At 43.5% G+C, this 26,160-nt stretch overlaps 6 protein-coding genes across 7 annotated transcripts; 3 read left to right on the forward strand and 3 right to left on the reverse strand.

The window, feature by feature from the left end:
* The first annotated feature begins 1,395 nt into the window (after nt 1-1,395).
* On the forward strand, nt 1,396-3,101 carry LOC102704467 (early nodulin-like protein 3). The gene is made up of 2 exons (XM_006644764.2): nt 1,396-1,675; nt 2,508-3,101. The coding sequence occupies exons 1-2, from the start codon at nt 1,459-1,461 to the stop codon at nt 2,915-2,917; spliced, it is 627 nt and encodes a 208-aa protein (XP_006644827.1). The 5' UTR covers nt 1,396-1,458; the 3' UTR covers nt 2,918-3,101.
* A 1,175-nt stretch (nt 3,102-4,276) lies between these two features.
* LOC102712689 (homeobox-leucine zipper protein TF1) lies at nt 4,277-9,862 on the forward strand. The gene is made up of 12 exons (XM_006646337.2): nt 4,277-4,363; nt 5,996-6,129; nt 6,394-6,511; nt 6,965-7,153; nt 7,438-7,767; nt 7,876-7,977; nt 8,112-8,306; nt 8,402-8,564; nt 8,706-8,971; nt 9,053-9,148; nt 9,236-9,671; nt 9,777-9,862. The coding sequence occupies exons 1-11, from the start codon at nt 4,277-4,279 to the stop codon at nt 9,650-9,652; spliced, it is 2,097 nt and encodes a 698-aa protein (XP_006646400.1). The 3' UTR covers nt 9,653-9,671; nt 9,777-9,862.
* LOC102704753 (pentatricopeptide repeat-containing protein At1g69290-like) lies at nt 6,139-12,918 on the reverse strand. 2 transcript variants are annotated; one of them, XM_015836581.1, is made up of 2 exons: nt 10,757-12,918; nt 6,139-6,416 (listed from the first exon to the last, which is right to left on the reverse strand). In XM_015836581.1, exon 1 carries the CDS (start codon nt 12,916-12,918, stop codon nt 10,903-10,905), a length of 2,016 nt encoding a protein of 671 aa, XP_015692067.1. In that variant the 3' UTR covers nt 6,139-6,416; nt 10,757-10,902. The 2 variants fall into 2 exon arrangements, with proteins under 2 accessions (XP_015692067.1, XP_006644828.1); XM_006644765.3 differs by lacking the exon at nt 6,139-6,416 and adding an exon at nt 9,648-9,903.
* A 1,215-nt stretch (nt 12,919-14,133) lies between these two features.
* Nucleotides 14,134-15,741, reverse strand: LOC102705023 (RNA-binding protein PNO1). The gene is made up of 2 exons (XM_006644766.3): nt 15,434-15,741; nt 14,134-14,740 (listed from the first exon to the last, which is right to left on the reverse strand). The coding sequence occupies exons 1-2, from the start codon at nt 15,674-15,676 to the stop codon at nt 14,318-14,320; spliced, it is 666 nt and encodes a 221-aa protein (XP_006644829.2). The 5' UTR covers nt 15,677-15,741; the 3' UTR covers nt 14,134-14,317.
* Nucleotides 15,742-17,585: 1,844 nt separating this feature from the next.
* Nucleotides 17,586-21,470, reverse strand: LOC102705298 (CDP-diacylglycerol--glycerol-3-phosphate 3-phosphatidyltransferase 1, chloroplastic). Its single transcript, XM_006644767.2, has 8 exons — nt 20,912-21,470; nt 19,506-19,572; nt 19,335-19,409; nt 19,198-19,249; nt 18,880-18,965; nt 18,722-18,796; nt 18,543-18,637; nt 17,586-18,244 (listed from the first exon to the last, which is right to left on the reverse strand). Exons 1-8 carry the CDS (start codon nt 21,376-21,378, stop codon nt 18,166-18,168), a joined length of 996 nt encoding a protein of 331 aa, XP_006644830.1. The 5' UTR covers nt 21,379-21,470; the 3' UTR covers nt 17,586-18,165.
* A 1,183-nt stretch (nt 21,471-22,653) lies between these two features.
* On the forward strand, nt 22,654-24,704 carry LOC102705579 (probable serine/threonine-protein kinase PBL23). Its single transcript, XM_006644768.2, has 5 exons — nt 22,654-23,077; nt 23,185-23,363; nt 23,469-23,658; nt 23,753-24,144; nt 24,252-24,704. Exons 1-5 carry the CDS (start codon nt 22,762-22,764, stop codon nt 24,561-24,563), a joined length of 1,389 nt encoding a protein of 462 aa, XP_006644831.1. The 5' UTR covers nt 22,654-22,761; the 3' UTR covers nt 24,564-24,704.
* Nucleotides 24,705-26,160: the final 1,456 nt, after the last annotated feature.

Genomic DNA, 26,160 nt, shown 5'->3' on the forward strand with positions numbered 1-26,160 from the left:
TATTCATAAATTATGTTTTATTTACAAATATGTATAATCATCCCCTTATTAAAAAAACAGTATTGCACATTATAAATAGTGCTAGAAATAATTATATTATAGGACAACATTCGAGTCCTATAAATTTTTATATTTTCGATGGAGGAAGGACATGCGTTGTTCACTGACATTTTGGTCCCTAACAAAGTTTGTCTCTTACGAGTCACGAGCATTAGATGTAGTCGGTTCAAACGTATTCCGCCAAGAAAAATTGTGCAATTTGATTTAATTATTTGATCAGTACGTAGACGATGGCATAATTGATTTAGCATATTACGTGAGGACGCTTCTTGCTGTGCTAAACGATGCATTTATTTTTAAATACTTTCTATATATAATTTGCTTGGAAAAACAAATAAATCAAATTATCGAGTTTGTAATAATTATACTTAATTAATAATATGCTAATGCCTCATGTGGTTACCACCCTCGTCTTTTTACTTGTGCATATATGTTTATAGCCAAAATTTGAATTTTCAGTCTTAAATTTAAAGTTGTTTTAGGGTTTTTCACTGAAATTTATTTTTTAGGTTTGGCTCTTAGATCGCTAACAATACGTATATAAAAATTTTATTTATAATTTTTTATTTATAAATATGTCGCTGATTTTTTTTCATAAAAAGCCAACTAATCGCCCCGCATGTGTAGGTAAAAGGTTAGCCAAGAAGCTACTCGCCTCCAACCCTTTTTGTTTTTTTTTTTCGTGTCGCGCACACCAAAAGCTATAACTCGAACCATTTCCATTTACGCAGTTTGAGATAGGACCATGCATTAAAAATTAACAGATGTTATGATATTCACCTTAATATAAATTTAAACAGCATGAATTTTTTTTTAAGGGATTTGTAGATTTTGTACCCATGTAACCATCCAAGTACCCATGAGATTCGCTGTCTCGTTGCAGCACACAATCATTTTTGCTAGTAAATAAAAAAAACCACATAAACCTGCTCTCAAAGACACGAATATTCCTCAACTCGTAGGAAGCAAAGTATAGCTTCCAATTCCCCAAAGCTCGCGTACGTGCCAGCAAACACAAAAATATAAATAAATATAAGAAGTAAATAAAGAGCACACAAAAACCCAAAGTCACATCATGCAGGCATCATGGCACGTCCCGAACACCCGAACATAAAGCGCGCAAAAATATTCCACTTCCTCGCGATCACGTCCCCTCGCTTTTACGGAAAGAACCGTTCGCACAACGCCGATCGGGGTACAAACACCTCCTCCTTACATACTTTTGCGCACGTATATATGTTTCGCCGTCTCGGTTCTATCGATCGCAACCCCAAACACCCGACCCGTTCGTCTCCAGTAATCCAAACAACGAACACCTGTGTAACCACGCCGCGCGCGCGCGGCCCGAGGAAAAAACCAACCCGGCCAGGTAGCAAGCAAGCAAGCAAGCGGCGCGTGATGGCACACGGGGGCGTGCGGGTGATGATGCAACGCTGGGTGGTGGTGGTGGTGGTGGCGTGCGTGGTGGCGTCGGTTTCCACCGCGTCGTCCGCGTCCGCGTTCGTGTTCAAGGCGGGCGGAACGGGCGAGTGGCGCGTCCCGGAGCAGGCCAGCAACGTCAGCGCCTACAACCAGTGGGCCGAGCACAACCGGTTTAGCGTCGGTGACGCCATATGTAAGTAACGCACGCTCGCACGCTCCCCTCTCCCCGCCTTGACCGCGCTCTCTCTTCGTGCGTACCGCCCGGTCGCTTGTACTGCATTAAGGGATGTAGATAGATAGATAGATAGATAGATAGACGTTGCTCTATCTATCAATTGCATGGAGCCGAACGAAGCACACATCATCCGCGTCCATAGCATCGAACTACGGCCATCGGCTGCCAGCTGCGACGTTGGGCTGCCAGGATGGCATGCACAAGGGACGCTAGCTGCTGTATTTTATGAGCTAGTCGCGCGCCTGACAACTGTGCACAATTTTGAACCCCGTTCGATTTCTCCCCCCTTGACCGTGGCGACCGGCCGGCCGTGCATATCTCCAACTCTTTCTTAATCAAAGCACTCTTGGTCTTGGCTTATGGCTAGATTAGCTTACGTCGCCGTTCCATCTCTATCTCCCACTGCATTGATGAACCCCTCCGCGGCCGGGGCCGGTGTGGTTCCGCGAAGCTTCCCTCCCTTCCCCCCCAGCAAAAATTTCAACTCTGCCGTTGCGATACACGACAGATGCTAGATGGAGTGACGGTTTCCTTGAGTAGCTGCATGCATGCAGCGTTCAATGCCGCAAGCCTGCATCCGATCGAGCATATCAACCTGCATTCGGAAACATCTGCAGCATTTACTATAGCAAGTTGGTATCAAAGCCGTGTGGTTAATTAGCAACGATTCTTTTGTCACTGACTAATATTGACACTGTCACGCTGTTCAGTAATTCACTCCCTGGGGGTAGAAAGTGAAAATTCTAATTAATCAATCACTGGTTTTTGATCAGCTTCTAATTGCATGCAGCGTTCTCTTACCAACCGGGCAACGACTCAGTGCTGCTCGTCGACAAGAACTCGTACGACGCTTGCAACGTGAACTCGCCGATCGACAGGTTCGCCGACGGCAACACGGTGTTCACCTTCACCCGGTCCGGCCCGTTCTACTTCATCAGCGGCAACAAGGACAACTGCAACCGCAACGAGAAGCTGATCGTCGTGGTCATGGGAGAGCGCGCCGCCAATGGCACGGCGCCGGCGCAGGCCCCGTCGGCAGGCACCACCACCAGCCCGAACTCGCCGCCGTCCCCGCCGCCTCCGTCGGGCATCGAGATATCGCCCACGCCGGAGCAGTCCACTAACGCCGCGGTGCACCCCAGGGCGGCGGCGGGCATTGCCGGCGCGGCCATTGGGACGCTGCTCTATGCACTCGTTTGATTCGTTTTGTTGAAACGACGGTCGTGTTGATGTGGAATTGTGGATCAAGCATAACAAGGTCACGCGGATGCTTTCCTTACCGAGGATGTACTCATTGTCGGCTTGATTAAGTTTGTTCCTAATATGTGGTATAATAATGTAACAAGTGTTACTATTCAATATGATATATATATAATTGATTCATTCGCTGTTATTGTGGTAAAAGTAAGGTAAAACTAAGTCAGGCTTTTTCCCCAGGAGCAACAATTCTTTAAGGGTCCATTCTATATATGAAAAAACAGGTTAAAAGGATAGTGGTTTATCATGTCTATTTTCGAAAAATTCAAAAATGTGTTTTCTAAACGTACCGATCCGCCTAAGGAAAAAAGTATTGGCCCAAACATGAGTAGTATGATCCAATACCAAGAATGGATCAATAGGTAGATCATCAGCCTTTTTTCCGATCTTTTTATATTTCGACAACTCCTATAAATTTTAAAAAGTTTTCGGTCCACCATTTTGGTTGGCCTATAATAGTTGTTCTAGCAACGTATCCAGCCCAAAACTATTTTAATGATTGACCCAAATACCAGCGCACGCAATGGCCCATCATAATTCTATGGCCTTTGGCCAGGCTTCTATATTCGAAGACGCTTTAAACTGTTGGGCCAGCCTTTCTCCTAGTTCAACTTATCGCCCAATTCGTAAAAGATACTTTATATTTCATTTCACATTATTGTGTTACAAACCATATTTTTCATATGTAATTAAATTGAAACAATTTTCATTCTTAGCAGGTATATTGCTCTCATAAGATTTTACTCAATTGGCTGTCCATCCTCAACAGTCATTTCCATCCCTTCTTCTTTCGAAAATAATGCAGTATAAATAATTTCTGCATAAGGAATGGACAAGCAAGTGGTAAAACATCCCCAAATGCTAATTGTTGAAAATTATATAGCTATTAGGGTATGAACTGCCATCACCTAGCTAGCTAGCTAACAATAATAGTTACTTTTATCTCCTCACTAAGCACACTCGTTGCGTTGGCATGATTGATGCTTTTAGGGAGCCACAAGCCCAAAAATCCCACAAATATATTTTTACTGTAAAGAGATTACTTACATCCTCACCTTGTCAAGGAGCAACGAATTATCTTTTTTACTCATCTTAAGTGAGCGTTTCTGTTTTGTTGATGCCAACTTAAAATTGTGAGGACCACAGATAAACACCATTAAATAATATAATAATATTTTCCTTCTGGCAAAGGCTGTATAAATAGAGGGCAAGGCAAAGGCAAATACAAGGAGATATAGAACAATACACTGGGTTTGGGTGAAAGAAACACCGAGAGTCATTTACAACCTTAAGGTTGAAGAGATGGAAATGAATCAACAACAAAGTGGGGGCAACTTATCTTCCATGGCCCCCATGAATGGTGTTGCTGGTGGAGCTGCAACACGCTTGGTATTCTCTTGTAAATTTTGTGCATGATTTTTCTAAAGAGTTGGGATAGAAGAATGATTTTTCACAAAATGAGAGAACAGAAGGACATACTTATGTTTTGAAAAGAAGTCTCTTTGGCACCATGTTTGCTTGGTTTCTTTGCATATTTTTAAGATGATTGATAGAAATCCGGCCTCTATATTCACTTGTCGATATCCACTTATGGATATAGACAGCCGATTATCTTTGCATATAGTGAGCTGAATCTTGAGGATTTGGTATCATGCTCAGTTATTTAGTCTCTAGTGGTATACTTGGTATGCTCTTGAAATTGTTCGGTTACTTTTCTAAATATATGTTTTCTATATTTTTTGATGAAAGGATTAAATGGTTTTCTATATGTTCTCTATATTTGTTTGATGAAAGGATTAAATGGTTTTCTTTTTCATATTTAACGACACAGAATGTGCTCCTTTTTAACTTCATCTTTTTAGTAAGTGTTCTCACTAAATCTCTATGCATCATATCTGTTTTTTATGCTTTCTTTTTCTTGTTATAATCAAAAAGGGGGGAAGGGCAAGAGAATTCCTTTGAAACTCCCATGGAAATTCTTTGAAGAACATTTGGTATATGAGATCTATGCCATACATGTAACTTTTTAACTTACAATCCCTTGGGTTTCCTCTGGTATAATGAAATAACACTTTTAACGCAATTATTTGTTTCTTTCTCATGTAGGATAAGTGATTCCTGATTTTGTCACGTTCTTTTTTTCCTGATCTTTTATACATTCCAAACAAACTCTAAAAAACATAAGAGTATATAATAAAAGTGTAAAACTAGCTCCAGCGCATAGTGGAACCTAGAGAAGTTCGTTTTAGTTTATTTATCCCGCCCTGGTCGTTTTGGTGTTTATGTAAGAATGTAGGGTCTTTATGAGCAATGTATGCTTACCTTTTCTTTTCTCTTACTAAGATTGTGTCAATATCGGAGTCTCATGTGGTATATAATACCAAAAAGAACATTATGGGGGGTGATTGTTTGGCTTTTTGGAGGGAAACTAAATGATATATTTTAAAAAATCATTTATAAATATAAATTTTATATATGTGTTCTTAATAATCTAAAAACAAAGACTGGAAAATAAACTATGATGAAAAAAACCTCAAAATCAACTCTAAATCTAAGGTTGAAAAAGTAAAAAGATGAGGGTGTAAATATTTTTTTGTTTTGAATATTATTAGTAAGAATTATTTAGTACTTATGCCATTTCAATTCAAATGCCCTTATTAAATGTTATTTGGCAGCAGTGCGAGAGACAGGTGTATTTGTACGCTATAGGACAATATACGTGTAGATATTAGCATAAATTTCCTTTTTTCCATGTACCTAAGTACTTATGTAAGTCAATGAGGAAGGATAGAAAAGCAGCGTATGACCAATTAACAAAGGTGAGAAATAAATATTATGTTGGCATGTTATGAGATGCTTTCTAACCTTTTTCAGTTTCTGATGGCTTTATTTTTTTTAAGAAAATATATGTTCAGCTCACCATGCCGGAGTAATATATGTTTTAGCTCTCTGACTGAGGGCTACAATTTTTCTAATGATTTGTGAATCTATAACTGACAGCATATTGTTTTCTTTAAACAGAATGATGTGGAGCAAACCGGAGCAACAGTTGAGGCTGGCTCAGGCTCGTCGGCCGGGAACAGCAACAACACTCATGAGAGAAAGAAGAGGCGTTTACAGAGGCTCAATAAGGAACAGTCGGAGATAATTGAAGGGTATGGTTCTTGAAGCACACATCATTTATTGAGAGTTAACAGTTTATTATTTCTACCACAGCAAAGTATTTCTAAGTATATCCATCTCTACTACTACCACTTGTTATGCATTCTGCTGAAAATACACTTGCCAAAAAAAATGGTTAATCATCACAAGGCTGTGGGTATCCCTTGTTTGTTAATTCTATGTTGCAGTATGGCGACTCCTTTCTGGGGAGAATCTGATCATTTGTGTTGTTGTCTTTATTTTTCTTGGATGAACAGGTTTTTCTGCATCTGTGGACATCCTGATGAGGGTCAAAAGAGGCATCTGAGTCAGGCGACAGGTCTTGGGTTAGATCAAGTGAAGTTTTGGTTTCAGAATAAGAGGACACAAGTAAAGGTTTGTCCTAAAACATTGCAGCCGCATGGACCATGATACAAAAGAGCTATCCATTATTTAACCATTACAGTAATCTCTTTTTTTCACTAGATAGTCAATTTTTCGACTATGTGCGTCATACGATACGGAAGCTATGATATTTATTTCACTATCTTAGAAAAATATATGGCCATTTTTTATCAACCAGGACACTTCGATACGCCATTGAAACCATACCCAATTCTGAACAAAATAGTACAAAAACTTCCCAAGTCCTTTCTAGTTGCACTGTTTTTTTTTCTTGTCCAAAAAAATGCAATAATCTCATTCCTGATCATTATTACTACCCTGTCATATCAATTCTTCAGTTATACATTTCTATATTTTGTACTTCTTAAGTACCCAGCAAAGAACTGACAGTTACATTCCACATATAGTTAGTAAACCATTTTATTTTTCCATGACACAATGTAGACTACCTGCTGGAAGGAAGATAACTACAAGTTGACTGTGGAGAATGAAATTCTGAGGGATGAAAACAGGAGGATTAAGATAGCCCACTGCTATGCGATATGCCTCACTTGCCGTAATTCAGCAGTACATAACCAGCTTGCCGCTGAGATGGAAAGGATTAAGGGGCAAACTGAGTGGCTGCAGCAAGAGGTACAACACATCTGATACCTTCCATATTAGATTATATTTACTTCAGAAATATTTGGCATGTTTGATTTTCATTTCAGTATCTTAAAAGAAATGTTCGACCAACAAATATTCATGTTAATTATGGTCCCAAGGAGATTCATTTATTTGCACAACTCAGAATTATATATTGTAACCCTTGTTGTAGATATATCCTGAATAGTCTGTATGGAATACTACCTCAAGCTACAAAGTCCTATAAAGATTGTATCTTGAGTTCTACTAATGCTGAGAGGCTTGTTTGGCAGATTGCACGGTCAAATGGAGCAAATGCAAACCTTGCATTCCAACTTGATTCATCAGCAGAGAACCTATTTTCAGGGCAACATGACCACCAAATGATTGCTGAACTAGCCAAAAACGCAATGCATGGATTGATTATTTTGGCCGAAGCCCATGTCGCTCTATGGTTACCCGTCCCTGGGTACTCTTTTGAAACGTTGAACATGACAGCTTATCAGCAAGCATATCCTGGGGGTGACGGTGCCAATGCCTTGGGATTCAGGACAGAGGCTACCCGTGCAGATGCTATGGTCATGATGGACCACAAAAGCATTGTGGATTTTCTCATGGATCCTGTAAGTGGCATATAGATTTTAATGGAACATTGCAAATATGAACATGCCATTTTTTTCTAGATAATATAAGTTGCAATGTGATCTTGATGTTCAAATTTAACTCTGCAGTATAGCTACCGGACTTTCTTCCCTGGAGTTATTTCCGGAGCAGTAACAAACCGGATTTACTCCTGGCCGACTAATGATGGATATAATGGGGTTATACAACTGGTATGTAATATGATTTAAGGGATGAGTTTTTCCGTACGAAAACTAGGCAAATATAGTGCAGGCAAAGGCAGAAGTACTAACCTTTAGGTGATATTTATGTACTTGTTCTGACATTTTCTTTTTGTCGAGAACAGATGACTGTTGAGATGATGTTTCCATCGCCCCTGGTACCGACTAGGAAATGCACATTCCTGCGTTACTGCAAGGTGCTGGAGGAGGGAGCAGTGGTCGTCGTTGACGTCTCGTTGGACAACGGCAGTGGCCTCTCAAAATGCCGTAAAATGCCATCAGGATTTCTGATTCGGTCCGTGAGGCCAAACGCCTGCAAGGTATTGTGAGACACAAAGGGGAAAATGGCCAAGAATTGGTTTCTACTTGTCATATTTCATCCCGTGTCTGATCTTCTGTATGATCTTCTTGGCAGGTCGCTGCCATAGAGCACGTCCGTGTGGATGACACCGGCATTCATGAGCTCTACCAGCCATGTCTGGATGGACTCATCTTCGGAGCTCGCCGCTGGGTGGCGACCATGGCACGGCAGTCTGCTCGTCTGAGAGATGTTTATCTCTCCAAGACTGCTCTACAAGGTAATGGCAACCTGCAAATCCTTTCCTTGTCTGAAACTCTCAAAACTACATCATTCCTGTCAGAGCAGAGAGCCGTTTCCAGCTTGGGTGAACAAAGTGACCGTCCTTTTGTCATTGTTGTTGTTGTTGTGTGTGTATCAGTCAGCACGAAGGGGAGGAAGAACCTCATGAAGCTAGCAGACGACCTGCTAGCGAGCTACGCCAGCAGCGTCTCCGCCACCGGCGCAGGGACTTGGACCGTCGTGATCGGCGCCGGCACGGAGAAGGACGTCAGGGTCGCGTACAGGGGCATCACCGAGGGCAGCAGCAGCACCAATGCAGTCCTGTCCGTCAGCGCGTCCCTGCGTCTGCCGCTGCCCATGAGGAAAATCTTCGACCTGCTCAGGAACCTTACTCTCCGCTCCAAGGTACGTAGTCGAAAGAAAGAAATAAATACTAACAAGGGGATAGCCACGAACTCACGCGTGATCACTCGCCCGGCCGTGCAGTGGGACGTCCTGGTGCACGGCAGCACGGTGAAGGAGGAGGTCTCCATCGCCAGGGGCGTCGGGAGCGACGACGCTGTCACCGTCCTTCATGTCAAGGTACCGAAAGCTTTCGCCCATCTTCACCGCCGGCCACCTCGCGCCGCCGCTCCTGCTGACTTCGACAAATGTGGGATGTTTAATCAGCGCGCCCCGGGGGAGAACAAGGAGAGGACGATGATCCTTCAGAACAACGGCTACGACGTATCGGGCTCGTTCATCGTCTACTCCCCCATCGACAGCAAGCTGATGGACACGATGGTCCTGGGCCCCAGCGAGCTGCCGTCCGGGGCCAGCGGGCTGTCCCTCTACCCCACAGGCTTCTCCCTCCTCCCGGACGGCGAGGCGGCGCGGGAAAGCAGCGGCATGGACCTCGGCGATGTCGGGGGAACTCTCATGACCCTGGGGTTCCAGATTCCGGTGAAGCTCGCCACCGGGAATGGCATGTATCCTCGGTCCGTGACGTCGGCGATCAGGCTCATGACTGACACCATCGGCATCATGAAGAGGACACTGATGGAAGACCACTCGGACATCTACGGGAGTGGCCCGTTCAATGCCTAGATTCTGAAACATTTCCCAGGTAATCATTTATTGACAAGTTTCATGTTAAACTAGGCAATGGGGTTCAATCTGATTCCTGATATATGTAAGAGCTGGTGATGAACTATTTTTCTGTTTTGTACAGGGAGAATAAAGGAGGCCATGCACAGATGCAAGGCAAGTTAGGAACATGAGAGGGGGATTCATCGGCTCAGATCACCCTGCCTCTCCTTCTTTCACTGAATTATGAACTTCAAGGTCGTGTCAGTGACCTGTAATAATGTTTTAAGACAAAACTTATCATGTCGTTGCTGTAATAATGTAGCATGGCTGCTGGATGTCGACTGCCATGTACTCATGCAGTTTGCTTCGCAGATACATTTGATTTCGTGTGGATGCTATTTTAGAACCTATGTTGCTTCTTAATTTATATGTTTGCTGTTTCAGAACATCAATTTGCAGTTTGCTTTGCAGATTCGGAATTCTATGGATGCTTTTTTTGAACTTAAATTGCCTCTTCAATTACCTCCATTTGCTTGCCGATTTGGTTATGAAAACCGTTTTTTTTAAAAAAGGGAACTGGTTTTGAAAACCTTCACTGCACAAGTTAGCAATCTGCTCGATTTTGGATGGCATATAGACCAAGATGTCATTCTCTTTTAGATTGAAAAGGAAAAAAAAAATCTTACATTCCTTCTGTGACTTCAATTTTGTTTCAATTTTAGTGTTGAGGGCCTATCAACTATTGTGGCTATTCCTCCTTTCACTTTTCAACACTACGAGAGAGCAGCAACGTATGAGCTGCTTACTCAGTTTTGCCTACTTGCTTGTGCATATAGAGTATTTTAGTTAGTAAACTGGACAGCAGAAGTTCATTATCCATGGAATGGACTAATGGTAAGATAAGTGAATGGATTAGACACATGGCTAAATGAACCAAATGAACACAATTATGCATTGCATGAGTATTCCAGGACAAACTTGTTATTAACTCATTTAGGATTCATTGGTTTGGAGATCACATCAGTGTAAATGCCTAAAACTAGTACAGAGATCAGACAAGTCAGCCTTTATAGTAAAACATGTATTACTTGAAATAAAAGAAGAAACCAAAAGTGCACCAACCTTGTCAGAATTTACATGATCACAAAGCCCCTTGTTTGTTCAATTCTGAAGGTCCGCTGCTGCTACTCCCAAAAGGACTTTGGGATGCCATCTCAGATAAACACGTGTCAATAAGTCAATCATGATAGACTGAAAAGATTTTAAGGTCATGCATTAAGACCAGCCCAGTTCTTGAATGCGATCAGAGCTTCCATTTTCCTGAAATTTCGCTTTCTCAGCTTTGCTACTTTCAGTTTTTTGTGAGTCTCCATAAACGCTTGTTTGTGTCTCCACTTATCCAAAAATATTTTCAACTCCTGTGCTTTCTCAATCACTTGCATTGCCATATCAAAAAATCCACCCTTGACCAATGCATACAGAAATGCATCAATTAACTCATGGTTGAAATCAGCCCCCTTCCTCCTCACTTCTGTCCATAGTATAAGCACACTAAAGTATTTCTCGGCTGAGACATACCCATTGATTAGCGAAAGGTAGGTCTGATTATTTGGTTCATACCTCAGGAATACCATCCTTCGGTATGTCCTTCGAGCATCTTCTAACCTGCCAACCTTGCAAAAGGCATGTATTATTGAGTTCCAATCATGCGTTGCAATTTCTATCCTCAGGTCATCAACCACTGAGTCCAAAAATGATGCCATAAGCTCAGGACGGTTGTTCTCTGTCAAGCCTGTCATTATAGTAAGATAGCTTGTCCTAAGATCTGGTAGCCTCGCCTCTCGCATCTCCTTGAAGAGAGAAAATGCAGATAGGAAATCATGGGCTGTCATAGAAGCATCAATAAGAGCATCGTAACTGCCAGCATCAAGCTGTATCCCTGCCGCACTAATCTCTGAGACGAGCTGTGCAGCCTCTGCAGTCCTTTGCTCCTTGCAATATGCTTTCAGGATTGAGGAATATACACCAAGCCCCACAGACGCTCCTTGAGCAGTCATTTCATCGAGTATACTATGAGCTTTGTTCAATAGGCCAAGCTCAACACAAGCGTTGACAATCCCAAACCCAACAGAATCCTCAACCGCCAGCGATTGCTGAAGTGACTCAGTTTCCTGTGCTTTGATGATCAATTGAGCTAATTCCCTGATCCTCCCACTATCAACAAAAAACTGTGCAACCTCTGTATAGCTTTCCAAATCGAATGCGCTGCCATCCCCAACTCTTCTCTCCTCCACTGCACGAAGAATGACTGATGAAACTGACTCAAAGCTGCAGCTTTTCAAATACCCACTGATCAAATTCTTGAAAAAAGTCTTCTTGCTGAATCCTAAAGCATCCAGCAAGTTATCGAGCTCATCGACGCGGCTTGGAATGCCTCTCCAAGCATACAAGAACGCAAGGCATCCAAAGCTATCCATATCTGGTGACACTCCAATAGCCGACATGGTTTCCAATACCCTCTCAGCGTCTGTGACTGAGCCGAGCAGGCGGCAGCAGCCACCAAGAATAGCATTGCAGGAAGAAAGGTCAGGACGGATTGCCGCTGCCGATGAAGGGGATTTCTCCGCCACCACTTGCTTGCAGGCCTCGTCGAAGACCTTCAAGAAGGCTGCAAAGGCGCCCGTGTCAGCGCGCGTGACCTCTACAAGCGGGGAGCCCCAGGTGGAGAAAGGCGGGAGTCGGCGCCCGCAGCGCAGAAGAGCGCGCACGAGGGCCAGAGCCGGAGCAGCGGAGCCCGCTGCGGCGAGTGAAGTAAAGACGGCCTGCAGGGCGGCCTCCGGGACGGGTTCCGCGTGGGGGCTCTTCTCCAGCAGGAACACAGCGGCCGCGAATGCACGCTTGAGGCCGAGGCGGTGGTGCGCCGCGGCGAGGTGGGAGACGAGCGCCGCGGCGGCGGGAGGCGAGAGCGACAGGGAGGCCGACGCAAGGGACCTGAACGCGAGCCATGCGTCGTCCGAGCGGTCCTCAGAGACGGCGGCGAGTAGTTCGTCCTCGAGCGCGACGGCGTCGCCGACGGGCAGCGACTTGGGTGCGCGGCCTGGGGCGGGAGGCGTAGTGGGCGGCGGCGGCGGCTGGGGTTTCGGCCGCGGCGCGAAGACGGAAGGCTGGAGGAAGGAGTAGACGGTGGGGATCTCATGGGGTCCAAAGGAAGGAGGAGACGGCGAGAAGGCCCTCGTAGATATGGGCAGAGGCAGCCGGCGGCGGAGGCGGAGGAGAGCGCGCATCGGAGAGGTTTGCCACTAAGGTGTTCGATCGTTTGCCAAGCCCTGGTAAAAAGTTGTCCTGGGAAAATTTTCAGGAAAGCCCTTGGAAATATGTTTATCCAAGAGAGAAATCTATCTAATACTACTACGTCCCAGAAAAAACAGATTCTGGGTTTTGAGCGTTTGACCATCCGTCTTATTTAAAGAATTTATTAAAAAATTGAAAAAAAAATAGTCACATGCAAAGTACTATTTATGTTTTATCATGTAATAACAATAAAAATATTAATAAAAAATTTCAAATAAGACGAAGAGTCAAAAATTCAATCCAAAAACGTAGGAATTGGTTTATTTTGAGACGGAGGGTGTATATTCTAACGTGTGTCATATTCATTTGGGGATCGTACATATAAGGATGAAGTCATGAAAATGATCAGAAACGGTTAAATTGTTTTTACAACCATACATGTTTTTTTTTCTTGAAAACCCTTGGAATGGAATTGATTTTGGGGCTATCGGGTATTGAAATGGAACATTGGAAGTGTCAATTCTGTTCCTAAAACCTGGAAACGATGGGATTCAGCAAGGCAGATCATAATGCTTAAAAGACTCTCTCTCTCTCTCAATTTATCGTACTTCCCAAACAACAATTCATCTCTAGACTTCAACACGAAACAAACAAGCTGTAAAAAATAATTTTAGTCGTTGGATGCAGACTGCAGGCATCCAAGGTTCTAAATCGACAAACATGAGAGCATCTCTAGCAGATCAACTATCTCATCCTTCATTCTAAAAATAAAGGATAGAGAGTAAAAGTTAAGCTCCAACGGATCATCCATTCTATTTTTTTAGATGTCTTTCATATTAGGAGAGAAAAAAATTATATTTAGACGTTCTCTCTTATCCTCAATATATGAATGAGTTGCTAAAATATAAAGAGATATAAAAGATCAAACTGCTTTAGATAATCATCCAAATAAAGATATGGATAATTAAATTTAAATGAGCTGTTAGGATGCTCTAAGCTCTTTGAAGAGCAAACGAACATCACCAATTTAATGACATAGCAATAAATTAATGTGGTTCTGGTCAAACAAGAAAACAACAGAATGATGAAGCATCATGAGATTCTGACAAACCGGGCGACAATTCTTGGAAGTAATTTGTCGTGTTTCAATGGGCACTGCATTTATTTCAGTAACATAACTGGAGCCAAATATTTTGCATGAAGCACCATTCCCCAAACAGAAGGTATACTCACCATATAGAAACAAGGCATATCATTATAATTCAATTAGCATATATTTGGTTGCTCATCAGAACATTACAATAAATATAGCCCGCACACAGCTAGTAAAACATATTAGTATATTAGGCCAAAACTGCAACTATATGACTCAATGATCGGATTAACACTCATTTAATACCTCTCTGCCAACCTAGCAGAAACAGCCCTTAGCTTCGAATACACTTTGCCAGCAGGAGAACCTAAGATAAGACTACAGAGTGAATCCCGAGCAACCTTAATGTTAACAAAGGATCCAAGTATGTGGATCTTCGTATCAGCAATAACTATGCGAGTCCTGGTAGAATTCTCAATGGCATATTTGGTCTTGCCTCCTTTCCCTGACAAGCGGCCAATAGCTCGTGACAGATGCTCGCCTCGGAGTGTTTTCACATCCTTGATCTCAAAGGAATCCACATACAAGTCATCGAGGCGAAGCAATGCAACGGCATCCGCGATGTCAAATCCAAGCATAAAAGCATGCACAAAGTCTGCACACTTCTGAAGATTGCTCACATCTGGTGTGTCTTGCCTTGTTTTCAGCTCCACCCTTCTCGCCTGGGATAATGGGAACAGATTATAGAGTATCCTTGTTAGGAAGCAAGCGGTCATTCAACATGAAAATGACAATGTATGATTTTCTTTTTCAGGAAGAATAATGATGCAAGCATTGATGGTAGTTCTTGCCTAACCTAGAAACCATAGGAGAAAACATAGTAGCAACCATTTGAGCTCAGTAATAGCTAACAATTGCAACTCACAAAGTAAAGGATAAACCAATTTATCTACGCAATCAAATGATGGATGGGTTTGTAAGACAGTTTGCGTTCTTCTCGTGACTTGCAATTATTCTGTGTCATTGGCCTTCACTGACTTGACATGGTTTGACAATCTTAAAACAATTATTAATGCTAATCTAGTTCCTTCTGCATTGCATTCACATGTTCATAAAGGAAGGGCAACAAAAGAGAGCCTCTTTTAGATCCTAATTCACTGGGAATTCACTGAACAGCATCAGCTATATCCTGTAGCACCACCCATATATTAACTTCGTACTAACTATTACCCTGGATAACACGAAAGTCAATTTGCAACCTGCTGTCTAATTGGCAGGACAGGTATCACTATTCGGAATTCGCAACCACATACTCCGTATATTATATATTACACGAAAAGGCAATTTGAGCCACCGAACAGAATCGCAAGTGTACAACCAAGAGATAGTTTTGGCACTGCGTTAAGCTAAGCTACCTTTAGGTTCATGCGTATGTCGACCCTCATGTGCTCGTAGACGGGCGTGTAGATTTCCATCCACGCCTTCTTCAGCGGCGCGAACCGGTGCTGCGGCACCGGCACCTTCCGGAACTGGGGCCTCCCGCCGCTCATCTCGCTCGGCGCCAGCGCCTCGAACCGCGGCTTCTCCACCGCCATCGCGCCGGCGGCGGAGGAGGACTCCCCCGCAGCACCGGAGCTCGCGGCCCTGTCGACCTCCATCTTATCGCGGCGGCGGCGGCGGCGGAGGCGAGCGGCTAGGTTCTCCTTGATACGGGTATACGAAGCTACTGGGCCAAACAAGCAAGAGAAACGAAGCCCACGACTGAACTCAAGAAGGGCCTGCGTGAAAATTCCTCGCGATTGTTTCCGAGTAAAAATCGTATCCGCTACCAATTTGATCGGAAGGCTCCCTTGAACTGACCCCAAGTTTCGGTCGCTACCATCGATAGCGATCTAGGCAGGGGTTCGCCGAGGTTCTGGTTCTGGTCGAATTGGCAATTTGGCACACAGCGCATGCCAGTTGAAGGACCTGCATAGAGCAAGGATGGCATAGCGGACAATAGAAGAGCTAACTATTAACTTTAAAAAATTTTCATGTCATTAAGAGTAAATATAGAGTCAACTTATATAGTTAAACACAAATATATGCTACATTAACGATGCATGGTCTATCTCTCATACATATATAGTGGTTATAAATATGTAGGCTGTTTTTTTCTTCCTCTTTCATGTAAGCATAAATATGATGTGATAATTTTTGAGTCTACTTACATCACCTATTATACTCGCTTTTAGTCATATATCTCAGACGTTTTGGGAATTGTAGTAGGATTAATAGTTACATTTCGCATTCTGAAACTCGGCCATATGATGGCAGTAGGATAAAGCCCAAGTTGTATGTGCATCAACCTAGATAGATTTTCTGATCAACTCTCTAAATTTCATTTCTGACCGCTTATAGGAAAATGAACGGATAAAATCAACATTGCCTCAGGGAAGTCCGATTTCAATAGCAACCGCAGAATATCTACACTTATGGGATAACTCTTGGGCATGGAAGTGCGGGAGGGAATTAAGGAGTTACTCTCTCCAATTTAATAATTCTTATCATTTTAAATAATACGTTCTATATTTATCTTTGACTATAATTTTCTATTAAAATATATAATAACTAAATAAATATTTACTATTTATAAAGTAATCTTTATGGTTTATTTATATATGGTGTTCTAGTGTTTCAAACTAAATATTTTAATAGTTATTAGGGTATGATCAAAGATTGAGCCTAGTGTTGACTCTTGACTCATCTACGTTAGCAACATTAACTTATTTTATATGCGTATGTTTAAAAATAGAGTTGGGTATGATTTCTTCGTTAATACAACAAAATATATTTTTTATTACTCTTCCTTTCTTTTAGTCTACCCATGTAATAAAATTTTCTTAAATAAATGCTAAGAGTCAACTATAAGCTGTTGTCATACATAACAACCAATTTTCTCTTTCACCACTTCTCTTTTCTCATGTTATTGTATTTCCTCACGTAACAATAGAGAGTTATCTAATAATCGTCATGTATGTTGTACATGCCATAAGAGTACATTTAAAGTTTTAAAAGCTTGATCACAGTCTAAACAACGATAAGAATTATGAAACTGGGGTAAGTAAAAAAATTAATAAATAAAAGGGTGGTAATCCAACCAGGTATTACATTTGTTCCAAAAAAAGTTTATTTAATATCAAATGTTTGTCTTACAAAGACTTTGTTATTGAACAATTATTACATTAAAGTTTAATAAAATACGAGACAAATGCAGTTTTAGTTTTTTTAGCTTTGTTTATGTACTCTTCAAAACAAGGAGTCTTCAAAATACATACTTGAAATAAGCTAAAAATAAAGTTTTTTTTTGACAAAGGAAATATCCTTCAAAACAAAGCATTTTTTGGAGATGCAAAACAAGGAAATTGAGAACGAATTCAACGCTTGAGCAAGGTTCAATGTGATTCACATGAAGTTATGCCATGTAGTGCTTTTTTTTTTTCAGGTGATAATTTGTGCTTTGGACATGATCACGAAATCACATTGCCGCTATAGACCACAACGAATTTTGAGTAACAATATACATTAGGAGAAGTGGAGAACCTTTTAAATCCGTAGGTTTGATATTTCCCCTCAATGCAAGTGCAGTGAAATAAGAGTACATTTAAAGTCTACAGCCTGCAGGGGTAAAACAACTATGCTGCCCTGAAAATTATGAACCCAGTGGCTGATATCTTTCACCAAGTCATCCAGAGACAGACAAGCCAACACAACTCAACCAGCCAACTTCCATTAGTCGTGATTCTCTCTATAGAACAGTAGTACAAAACAGATATGTACACCGATGTCACAACTGATATGGGTAAAACAAAGCGATGCTATGAAAATAGAACTTTAAAAGCTAACTACTGTTCCTAGGCCTAAAATATAAAAGATTAGTTGGTTTCATTCAAAGTCTTGCCTTTCCTTCAATGTCTTGCTCCAAATGGTTGACAGACAACTGCATGGCCATGGAAGGCTCACAAATAAACGTTGAATCCACGAGAAGTGCTCTCGCCAATCCTTTTCCATGCATATAAGCTAACAACTTCAATGCATGTGCGAGACTCAACATGAGTTGGAAGACGAGATATTATCATCAGCGATGAAAAAGCACACACAACAGTCATCATGTCCTTGGTCTAATCTGATGGTATTTGATACCATAACCTACTGTGGATACAATTGTTGTAAAAGCTACGGTCCAACTGCATTTCAAAGGGGAAAAAAGGATAAGTAAGCATGAAATACTGAAAAGATAAAGGATCACTCTGTTAGCAAAATGCCCATCAAGTTTCGCTCTACCTGCATCCCTTTACACAATTGTCACCTACTTGTATTTGATTTTTCTTCTACTTACATATTTATTCTAAAAGTATAGGATTGGATTTGTATTACAAAATGTCCGTGTCAGGAATGCTTCTGTGTTATTTCAGGTAATTCAATGGTTTAATTAAGGTAAAAAACTCAGAGACTAGCGCAGACATAAAATTGGATAATAATCACCTCAATATTGTAATATAATTCTGAGTCTCCTCTGTGCCAAATTCTGGCTGAAGGAGGGCAGCAGCAACCAACATCAATTGGAATACTGTGTTCACCTGGACCCACAAAATACAGTCATTCTTTGGCATACAAGTATATAAGCCAAAATGATCAAATGCTTTGATAACACAAAACCATACCTTGCTGATAAAAAGAGGTTTGACCTTCTCACGCTGAATTGCATCTAAGTTAACAAAGTCTGACCAACTGTTCCACTGCACACAAGGGCAAAATACAGCACTTAATATACTATTTTAAATCATCTAAAAACTCCTGAAGTTTCAGTAACATAAAGTACCTTCCATCCCAGACTGGAAGCTCGTTTGTAGACAGCACCACCCACAAGGAACACATCTCTGATGACAACCAGGCCAACAAGCCAAGCTTCAAGCACCATTGAAAATGGAAATTAATTGATTCATTGACCAAACTATTCATTCAAATTCAAAGGAGAATAAAGCAACAATTAATAAATAAGCTACCAGAAATCAGTGCATAGCTGGAACGGTATTATAGGTTGGGATGCAAGAATTGCAAAGCAATTGCTCTGCCTTGGAAATACTAAAATAACTCAGACTAACATAACTGACAGACAGGTACACATTGCTTTACTTACGATGTAAGAGGTCCTTTTCAACCATTGCTATGGCAACACAGCCAATCAACACCTAAAACATCATAAATATTCTAGATATATTTAGCATTACATATACAATCTAATGAAACATAATGCTAGGAAGTATGGAATTGAACCTTATCAGCTAATGGGTCCAGATATGATCCAACCACAGAATTGATGCCCATCTTTCTAGCTAAAAAACCATCTAGCTATGGTGAAAGAACAAATAACCACAATGAGTAAGGTTAGTAGCATATGATGAACATCATTACAAACTTTTGATAATTATAGGATGTAACCCATACCCAGTCGCTTGCACCAGACAAAGCCAATGTGCCAAAAGCAGGAAGATACCATTCATTCACAATCATCCTGAGGTACTCAGTTGGTTAATTAGAATCAGAACAGAACAAAAAAACGTATTTATAAAAATAATGGGCTACTATATCTGAAACATAATATGATAAGACAGAACATCAAGAGCTACAGATTAATCAAGCAAAACAAAACATAAAGCTGCAGATCCTCTATTTGATCGAGAGTGTAATCCTTGATGGCAAGTTCCTGTATCCCACTTCTTATAATTTAAGGGAAAATTGCTGTGCCTTGGAAGATTCCTACACTATCCTCACATATAAGTATTTCAAGTTATCAGCATATCAATGTAGAGCATTCAAAGGTAAGCTTGCCACCCTCAACAAACTAACCTGAAATGTAATAAAACTGTAAAATGTGCACCAGGCCTCAATAGAACATATCATGTCATACTAATTTCCTATTAGATTATTGGAGATATATAAAAATACACACACAGTACATATAAAATTGCTGCACGCCCTTCCATTTGCAGGATGCATTGTGCAGAAATGAAATTTAGGCATGCCTCCATTCATTTTTGCAGGTGTTATTTTAATGATCTTTTGAAAAAAAAAATGTTGTGTGTATTTCACACTCCAGTGCAAGATTAGTATTATTCCTCTGGATATTCAGATTCACTTTATCATTTCCTGTATGAATTTATTGAATGTAGTACTTACTGAAAATGACGAGGTGTGATCTACTCATTTTCATTAGCCCTGCTTGGCTGCAATTTTTATGGCTGCAGAGCATAGCTGCAGCTACTAGCAGCAACAACAGCTACAGCACAACCAAAAAAATGGCAGCCAAACAAGCCCATAGTCTCCTTGATCTACATGCAAGATAAAAGTATTAAGAGTTTTTTTACCATCCAAGGTACCACATTTATTAGTGTAAAAATTTAGTACCTTAAGGTACATTGTACCTTGAGGCATCAAAATTTAACACTAGAATTTTTAGTGCCTCAAGGGACTTTTCAAGGATGGTAAAAAAAGCCCAAGTATTAAGCATGCCCTAACTTTTAAAGGGGGGAAGTACTTTACTGATTCACTGGAAACAATATTTTCTATGAACTTATACCAATCCAGAAGCACGGGAGCACCAATTAAAACTACCCGATCATGGAAATTTACAATCCAGGGTAGCAAACTCTTAGGATTGGATCCAAACAGAGTAGCTCTAAAAAAAACTACTATTAAAACAATCAAGACAGTTTTACTTGAATGGAATACTAGCTAAACCCAATTACAGTCCTATAATTTTGCAGGCGTAGTCCAACCATGAAATGGGATCATTTAAGAATTCCGATCCGTTTCACAGTTAAGCAAACATATAACCCAAGGAGAATACTCACCATCCAATAACCGGCCCCGACACCATGCGTCCAATCGACACCAGATTGGGCAGATTCAGAAACCGCTCGCTTCCAGTTCCGGACAGCACCGCCCCTGCCACCTCGCTCTCAACTCTGGAGATCCGCCTGGGCTCCCACCCTACGGCGTCCGCGACAGCCTGGGCGCCACCGCCGGCGAGTGCGCGGGCCCTCCGGAGCTTGGCGCGGAGAGCTGCGGCCGCTGCGGTGAGCGGCGTGGCAGACTGGGAGAGCATCCATGGGGGCGAGGAGAGGAACAGCGGGCCCGCGGAGCGGATGGGGACGCCGTGGTGCGCCGCGGCGGCGAAGGGTGCGGGCGCGGCGGCGGGCGAGGCAGCGGCGGGGGAGGAGGAGGCGAGGAAGGTGTCGAGGGGGAGGAGGGAGCAGAGGTTCGGGATCGGGGTGCGGTTTCTGCGGAGGAGAGGGTTCAGGGTTTTGAGGAGCGCCATGGCCGCGTGCTGCGGAGCATTGCAGGGTCGCGGTCGGGATCGGGGGAGGGGACCTTCTTGCGGCGGCCGTTGTATTTTCTCCCCATCGGGAAGGCGAGTGCTCGGTGGCTGGTGAGTGGGCCCAGTACACCGTAATTACTGTTTGAGGCGCAGAATAAAATTCTCGAATTCTACGAATATTGAATTGTTTCATCCGAAATGAAATGAAACAAAATGAAATGAAATTCTTCTGAGACTCATGTTTTATTTCAGATTTATCGCTATATATATTATGATGTATCAACGATAACCAATAATAACGAGTACAGTAAATTTAAATTACAATTCTTATATATCACGACGTACGTACGTTGTTCTTTAGAAACTTTATTTATAGTGGGGTTCTCCATCTCTAACTTGCAAAAAATAATGTTTCTTCAATTAAATGTTTCTGTAAAAAAATAAAATAGTTCAATAGTTTACAGGTGCGAGAGGTTCAATGTTTACGGTTATATAATCCATTGGCTTTTACTAATCACATTATAAATATGCTTAGAAGTAATTTATTATTTCTATAGTTAGGCAATCTGCCTGTAGTTACATTATATGTCTAGGGTTATATTTGAAGAGTGTTTTACGGAAATATGCCTATAGTTTGCAGCTTTATGTTTACTTCTCTAGCATAAGTTTTGGTCCATTTTTAAGGTGCGAGAGGAGTAAGGAGCTCCAGTTTGAATCGTCTCCTTTTACGGTATATTTTACCACGGACCTATTTAATATATGTTTTCACTTTTGTATTTTTTTTGTCTTTTTCAACTTTGGATTCCCTTTGCTTTTTTTTCTAAAGCTCAATCTCAACGTTCCACCATAATTTACATCTTAGGCACACTCGTGTCATCTCCACCGCTATGTCGTCGTCCTTTGCTTAGCTATTGTCAAGGAAAAGAGGTTCAAAGTCAAATAAAAAGGTAAAATAATATACGCTAAAAAGATTAAATGTGAAATTTGTAGATAAAAAAAGAGGTCCAAACTGAAATTCACCCATCTTTTAAAAATTTTAAAATTGCCAAAGGGAAATTTCTACCAAAGTCATGCCAAATTCCTCCCCCATCTTGTGAAGACCAAACATCACGAGCAGTTTTAACGGTCAACATGCAGAGAGCACAGGGCCGAACAGCAAACAATGGCTTTGCCAAATTTGGGTCCTGCCTTCTAACCAACCTACCCTCCAGGAAAAAAAAGAAAGAAAGGGAGCTTCGCTGTACCATACAATCCCGTCCACGGGTTGTGGCCCACGCCGCTGTTGAAGTATCGCCAACAAATTCTCCCGGCCCGCACCCGGCGGATCGGCTCGAGGGTGCTCCCCCACTCTCGCGTCGATCCCGGCGGCGTCCCGCGCGCGCGATGGACCTGTTGACGTCGGCGGTGAGGAGATGCTGCAGCGCCAGGACGCTCCTCCGCGGCCCGTGCACCTGCCGCTGCCCGTCCGGCGCGTGCCGGCAGTGCGGTGTCCGTGGCAAGGAGGAAGCGTCGACGTCGTCGTCGGCCTCCGCGCCGGATAAGAAGAGGTCGAGGAAGAAGCGGTTCTGGAGGAAGAAGAAGAAGGCCAAGGAGTACTACGGCGACGCCGCCACCGCCGATGCCGACGGCGAGCACGCCAGCAGGCGCAACGACAACGAGGCCGTCGCCGACCTCGTGAACGACATCTCGTCGAAGTCAGGTAAAGCATGCAGCACGTTTTGCAAACGCGTAGAGAGAACCAAGACGTGCCTTGAGCTGATGCACGAGCTATGGCGTTGTGCACGCACGCACGCACGCATGCTGCAGATGTGTGCAACGTGTACGCGGCAGAGGGGATTCTACGGATCACCCACCAGAACATCCCCAGCAGGGTGCTCAAGTACGGGCAACTGTGCAACGCGACCGACTCCTTCAGCCCGAACAACCTGCTCGGGGAAGGCGGCTTTGGAAGGGTGTACAGAGGCCACCTCCAAGAGACCAACGAGGTACGTAATTCATGCAAACCAGCACGCAAAACTCGATCGCGCATGCATGCTATGCCAGAAACGTGTTGCATGTGTTAATGGCGCCGCGTATGCATGAGCAAGCAGATCGTAGCCGTCAAGCAGCTGGACAAGAACGGGTTCCAGGGGAACCGCGAGTTCCTGGTCGAGGTGCTGATGCTCAGCCTCCTGTACCACCCCAACCTCGTCAAGCTGCTCGGCTACTGCATCGACTGCGACCAGAGAATCCTCGTCTACGAGTGCATGCAAAACGGCTCGCTGGAGGACCATCTCCTAGGTACTTACGTTCGGTACAGCCAGCGCTCGATCGCCGTGTCGGTAGCATCTTCGAATTCGATCGATTAAGTACTGATCGATCAAAGCTTGTGCAGATCTCTCCCCAAAGGCGAAGCCTCTGTCGTGGCAAACGAGGATGAAGATCGCGGTGGGCGCGGCGAAGGGGATCGAGTACCTGCACGAGGTGGCCAACCCGCCGGTGATCTACCGTGACCTCAAGACGTCCAACATCCTCCTGGACGAGGACTTCAACGGCAAGCTGTCCGACTTCGGCCTCGCCAAGCTCGGCCCCGTCGGCGACAAGAGCCACGTCAGCACGCGGGTCATGGGCACGTACGGCTACTGCGCCCCGGAGTACGCCATGACCGGCAAGCTCACCAAGACGTCGGACATCTACAGCTTCGGCGTCGTGCTGCTGGAGATCATCACCGGCCGGCGCGCGATCGACACCGCGAGGCCGACGAACGAGCAGGTTCTTGTCCATTGGGTGAGCACGCACTGCTCTGAACTACAACCCTACAAGTTACGTAAACTGATTTACGAGCTGTGCGTTCTAATTGGCTTTTGTGTGCGTGCGTACATGTGCATACACAGGCGGCGCCTCGCGTCAAAGACAAGAAGAGATTCATGACCCTGGCTGACCCATTGCTGGAGAAGAAATTCCCCGTCAAGGGGCTCTACCAAGCTCTCGCGATCGCCTCCATGTGCTTGCAGGAGGATGCCAGCTGCCGGCCGATGATCAGCGACGTCGTCGCGGCACTCTCGTTTCTTGCCGAGCAGAAGTATCACCCCCAAGAAGACACGGATCAGGCCGCCCGCAAGAACAGAGACAGAAACAGTAGCAATCCTCCCAGGACAGATATGGTTTCAGAGATCAAGGCAGACGATGAAATCAAGCAGAGGTGACCATAGGGGAATAATGGGAAAGGGAGGAGCTGAACAACTGTGTGCTCTCTTGAATTTCTTGTGTAATGTACACCACATAGGCAGGATGTAACAGCAACAAGTCGATCTTGACTGGTACTTCGGTCTGTTCGTCAGGGTTCATGACCAGATTTTCAGCAGTTGTCCAAATTTGTTGGAGCTAACTATAGGGATTATAAACCCTCGAGGAGATGTCCCTCATGATATTTAAATATTCACAAAAAATTTATAAAATTATGAAGATAGATTAATATAAGATATATCACTACACAAACAGGTTCAAATAACTTTGAATTCTGAATAGTATACGTATACTCACATTCATATTTGTTATTTTTGTTATAAATTGTAGAAGTCATATTTGAACTTACATGTTTGTGTAGTGATATATCTTATATTAATCAATCTTCACAATTTTTTTTAATTTTATTTATAATTATTTGGATAGTATACAATAAATAAATGGATATAGTTTAAAATCCACTGAAAATGACGAGAATGTAAGATCGTGGGCATTGTGCCCTCCGACATGCGCGGCCATGAGCCCACTAGTGCGAGTGCCATCCCAAACGCTGAAATCATGTTGCACGACGCGCTCCATGCGATTATGCGAACATGCACACATCAAGCACAGCACACAGCAGTCCAAAGGAAACAAGCATGTGCTCTAACTGAATAACACAAAGCAAGAAAACAGGGGAGGGCATGCAGAGTATCACGCAACTAAGACCAAATCAACTGAACAACTAACCGTGCACAAATTTATTTGCTAAACAGCTCCCTCCCGTCGGGAAAAACCTCAGCGTGGTCCTCGCCGGCGTTCGCGAACACCTCGAACTTGACAGCGATGTCATGTACACCTCCGACGATCATGCCACCGATGAAAAGCACTTCCTCCTTGGCCAACTTCTCGGCTCTGCTCCGCCTCGACGAGACCGGCCTCTTCACCGTCACGCTCGTCGGCGAGTCCAGCGTGACGGGGATCGAATCTAATCGCCTTGTCGGCAACGGCCGCGCGCGCCGTGGGCTTGAGGAGCGACAACGTCGACCTCACCCGCCGCGTCACCACCGGCCTGGTGGACGCCCACTGCGTGGGCACGTCCTGGTACCTGTACCGCAGCCTGTACATGTCGAGCTCGTCGCGCACGAGCTTGGGGGCCTCTCGTCGAAGAAGAAGAAGGAGGCATCGACCCAGTTGGGGTCGATCAGGTACTCAGGTCGGTGTGGCACTGTGGCGGCGTGGGTCGAGGCACATCCTCGCGGTCCACGTTGGTGTGTGTCGGCGGTGGCGCGGCCGGCCGACTAAAAATTGCCCATGGCCTCGCCGTTCGGCTGCTCCGGGTCGCCGCACAAGATGTGCGCCGGGCCGTGTGGGATGTTCGGTCGTCACCGCGCCACGGGCTACCGAAGAACATCATCTGGAAAAAAAAAACAATTTTACCCTCACGTTCATCGCATTTCTGTTCACTCCGGTGAATTTCGAAGAGACGCTGCGTCGTTGCACGCATGGCATATATACCTGACGCTACATGATCCGTAGGTTGTGAATTTGTGCACCTGGAGCTCCACCCGGGGGAAC

The sequence above is a fragment of the Oryza brachyantha genome, chromosome 1 (assembly GCF_000231095.2).
Source record: "Oryza brachyantha chromosome 1, ObraRS2, whole genome shotgun sequence".
Taxonomy (NCBI): domain Eukaryota; kingdom Viridiplantae; phylum Streptophyta; class Magnoliopsida; order Poales; family Poaceae; genus Oryza; species Oryza brachyantha.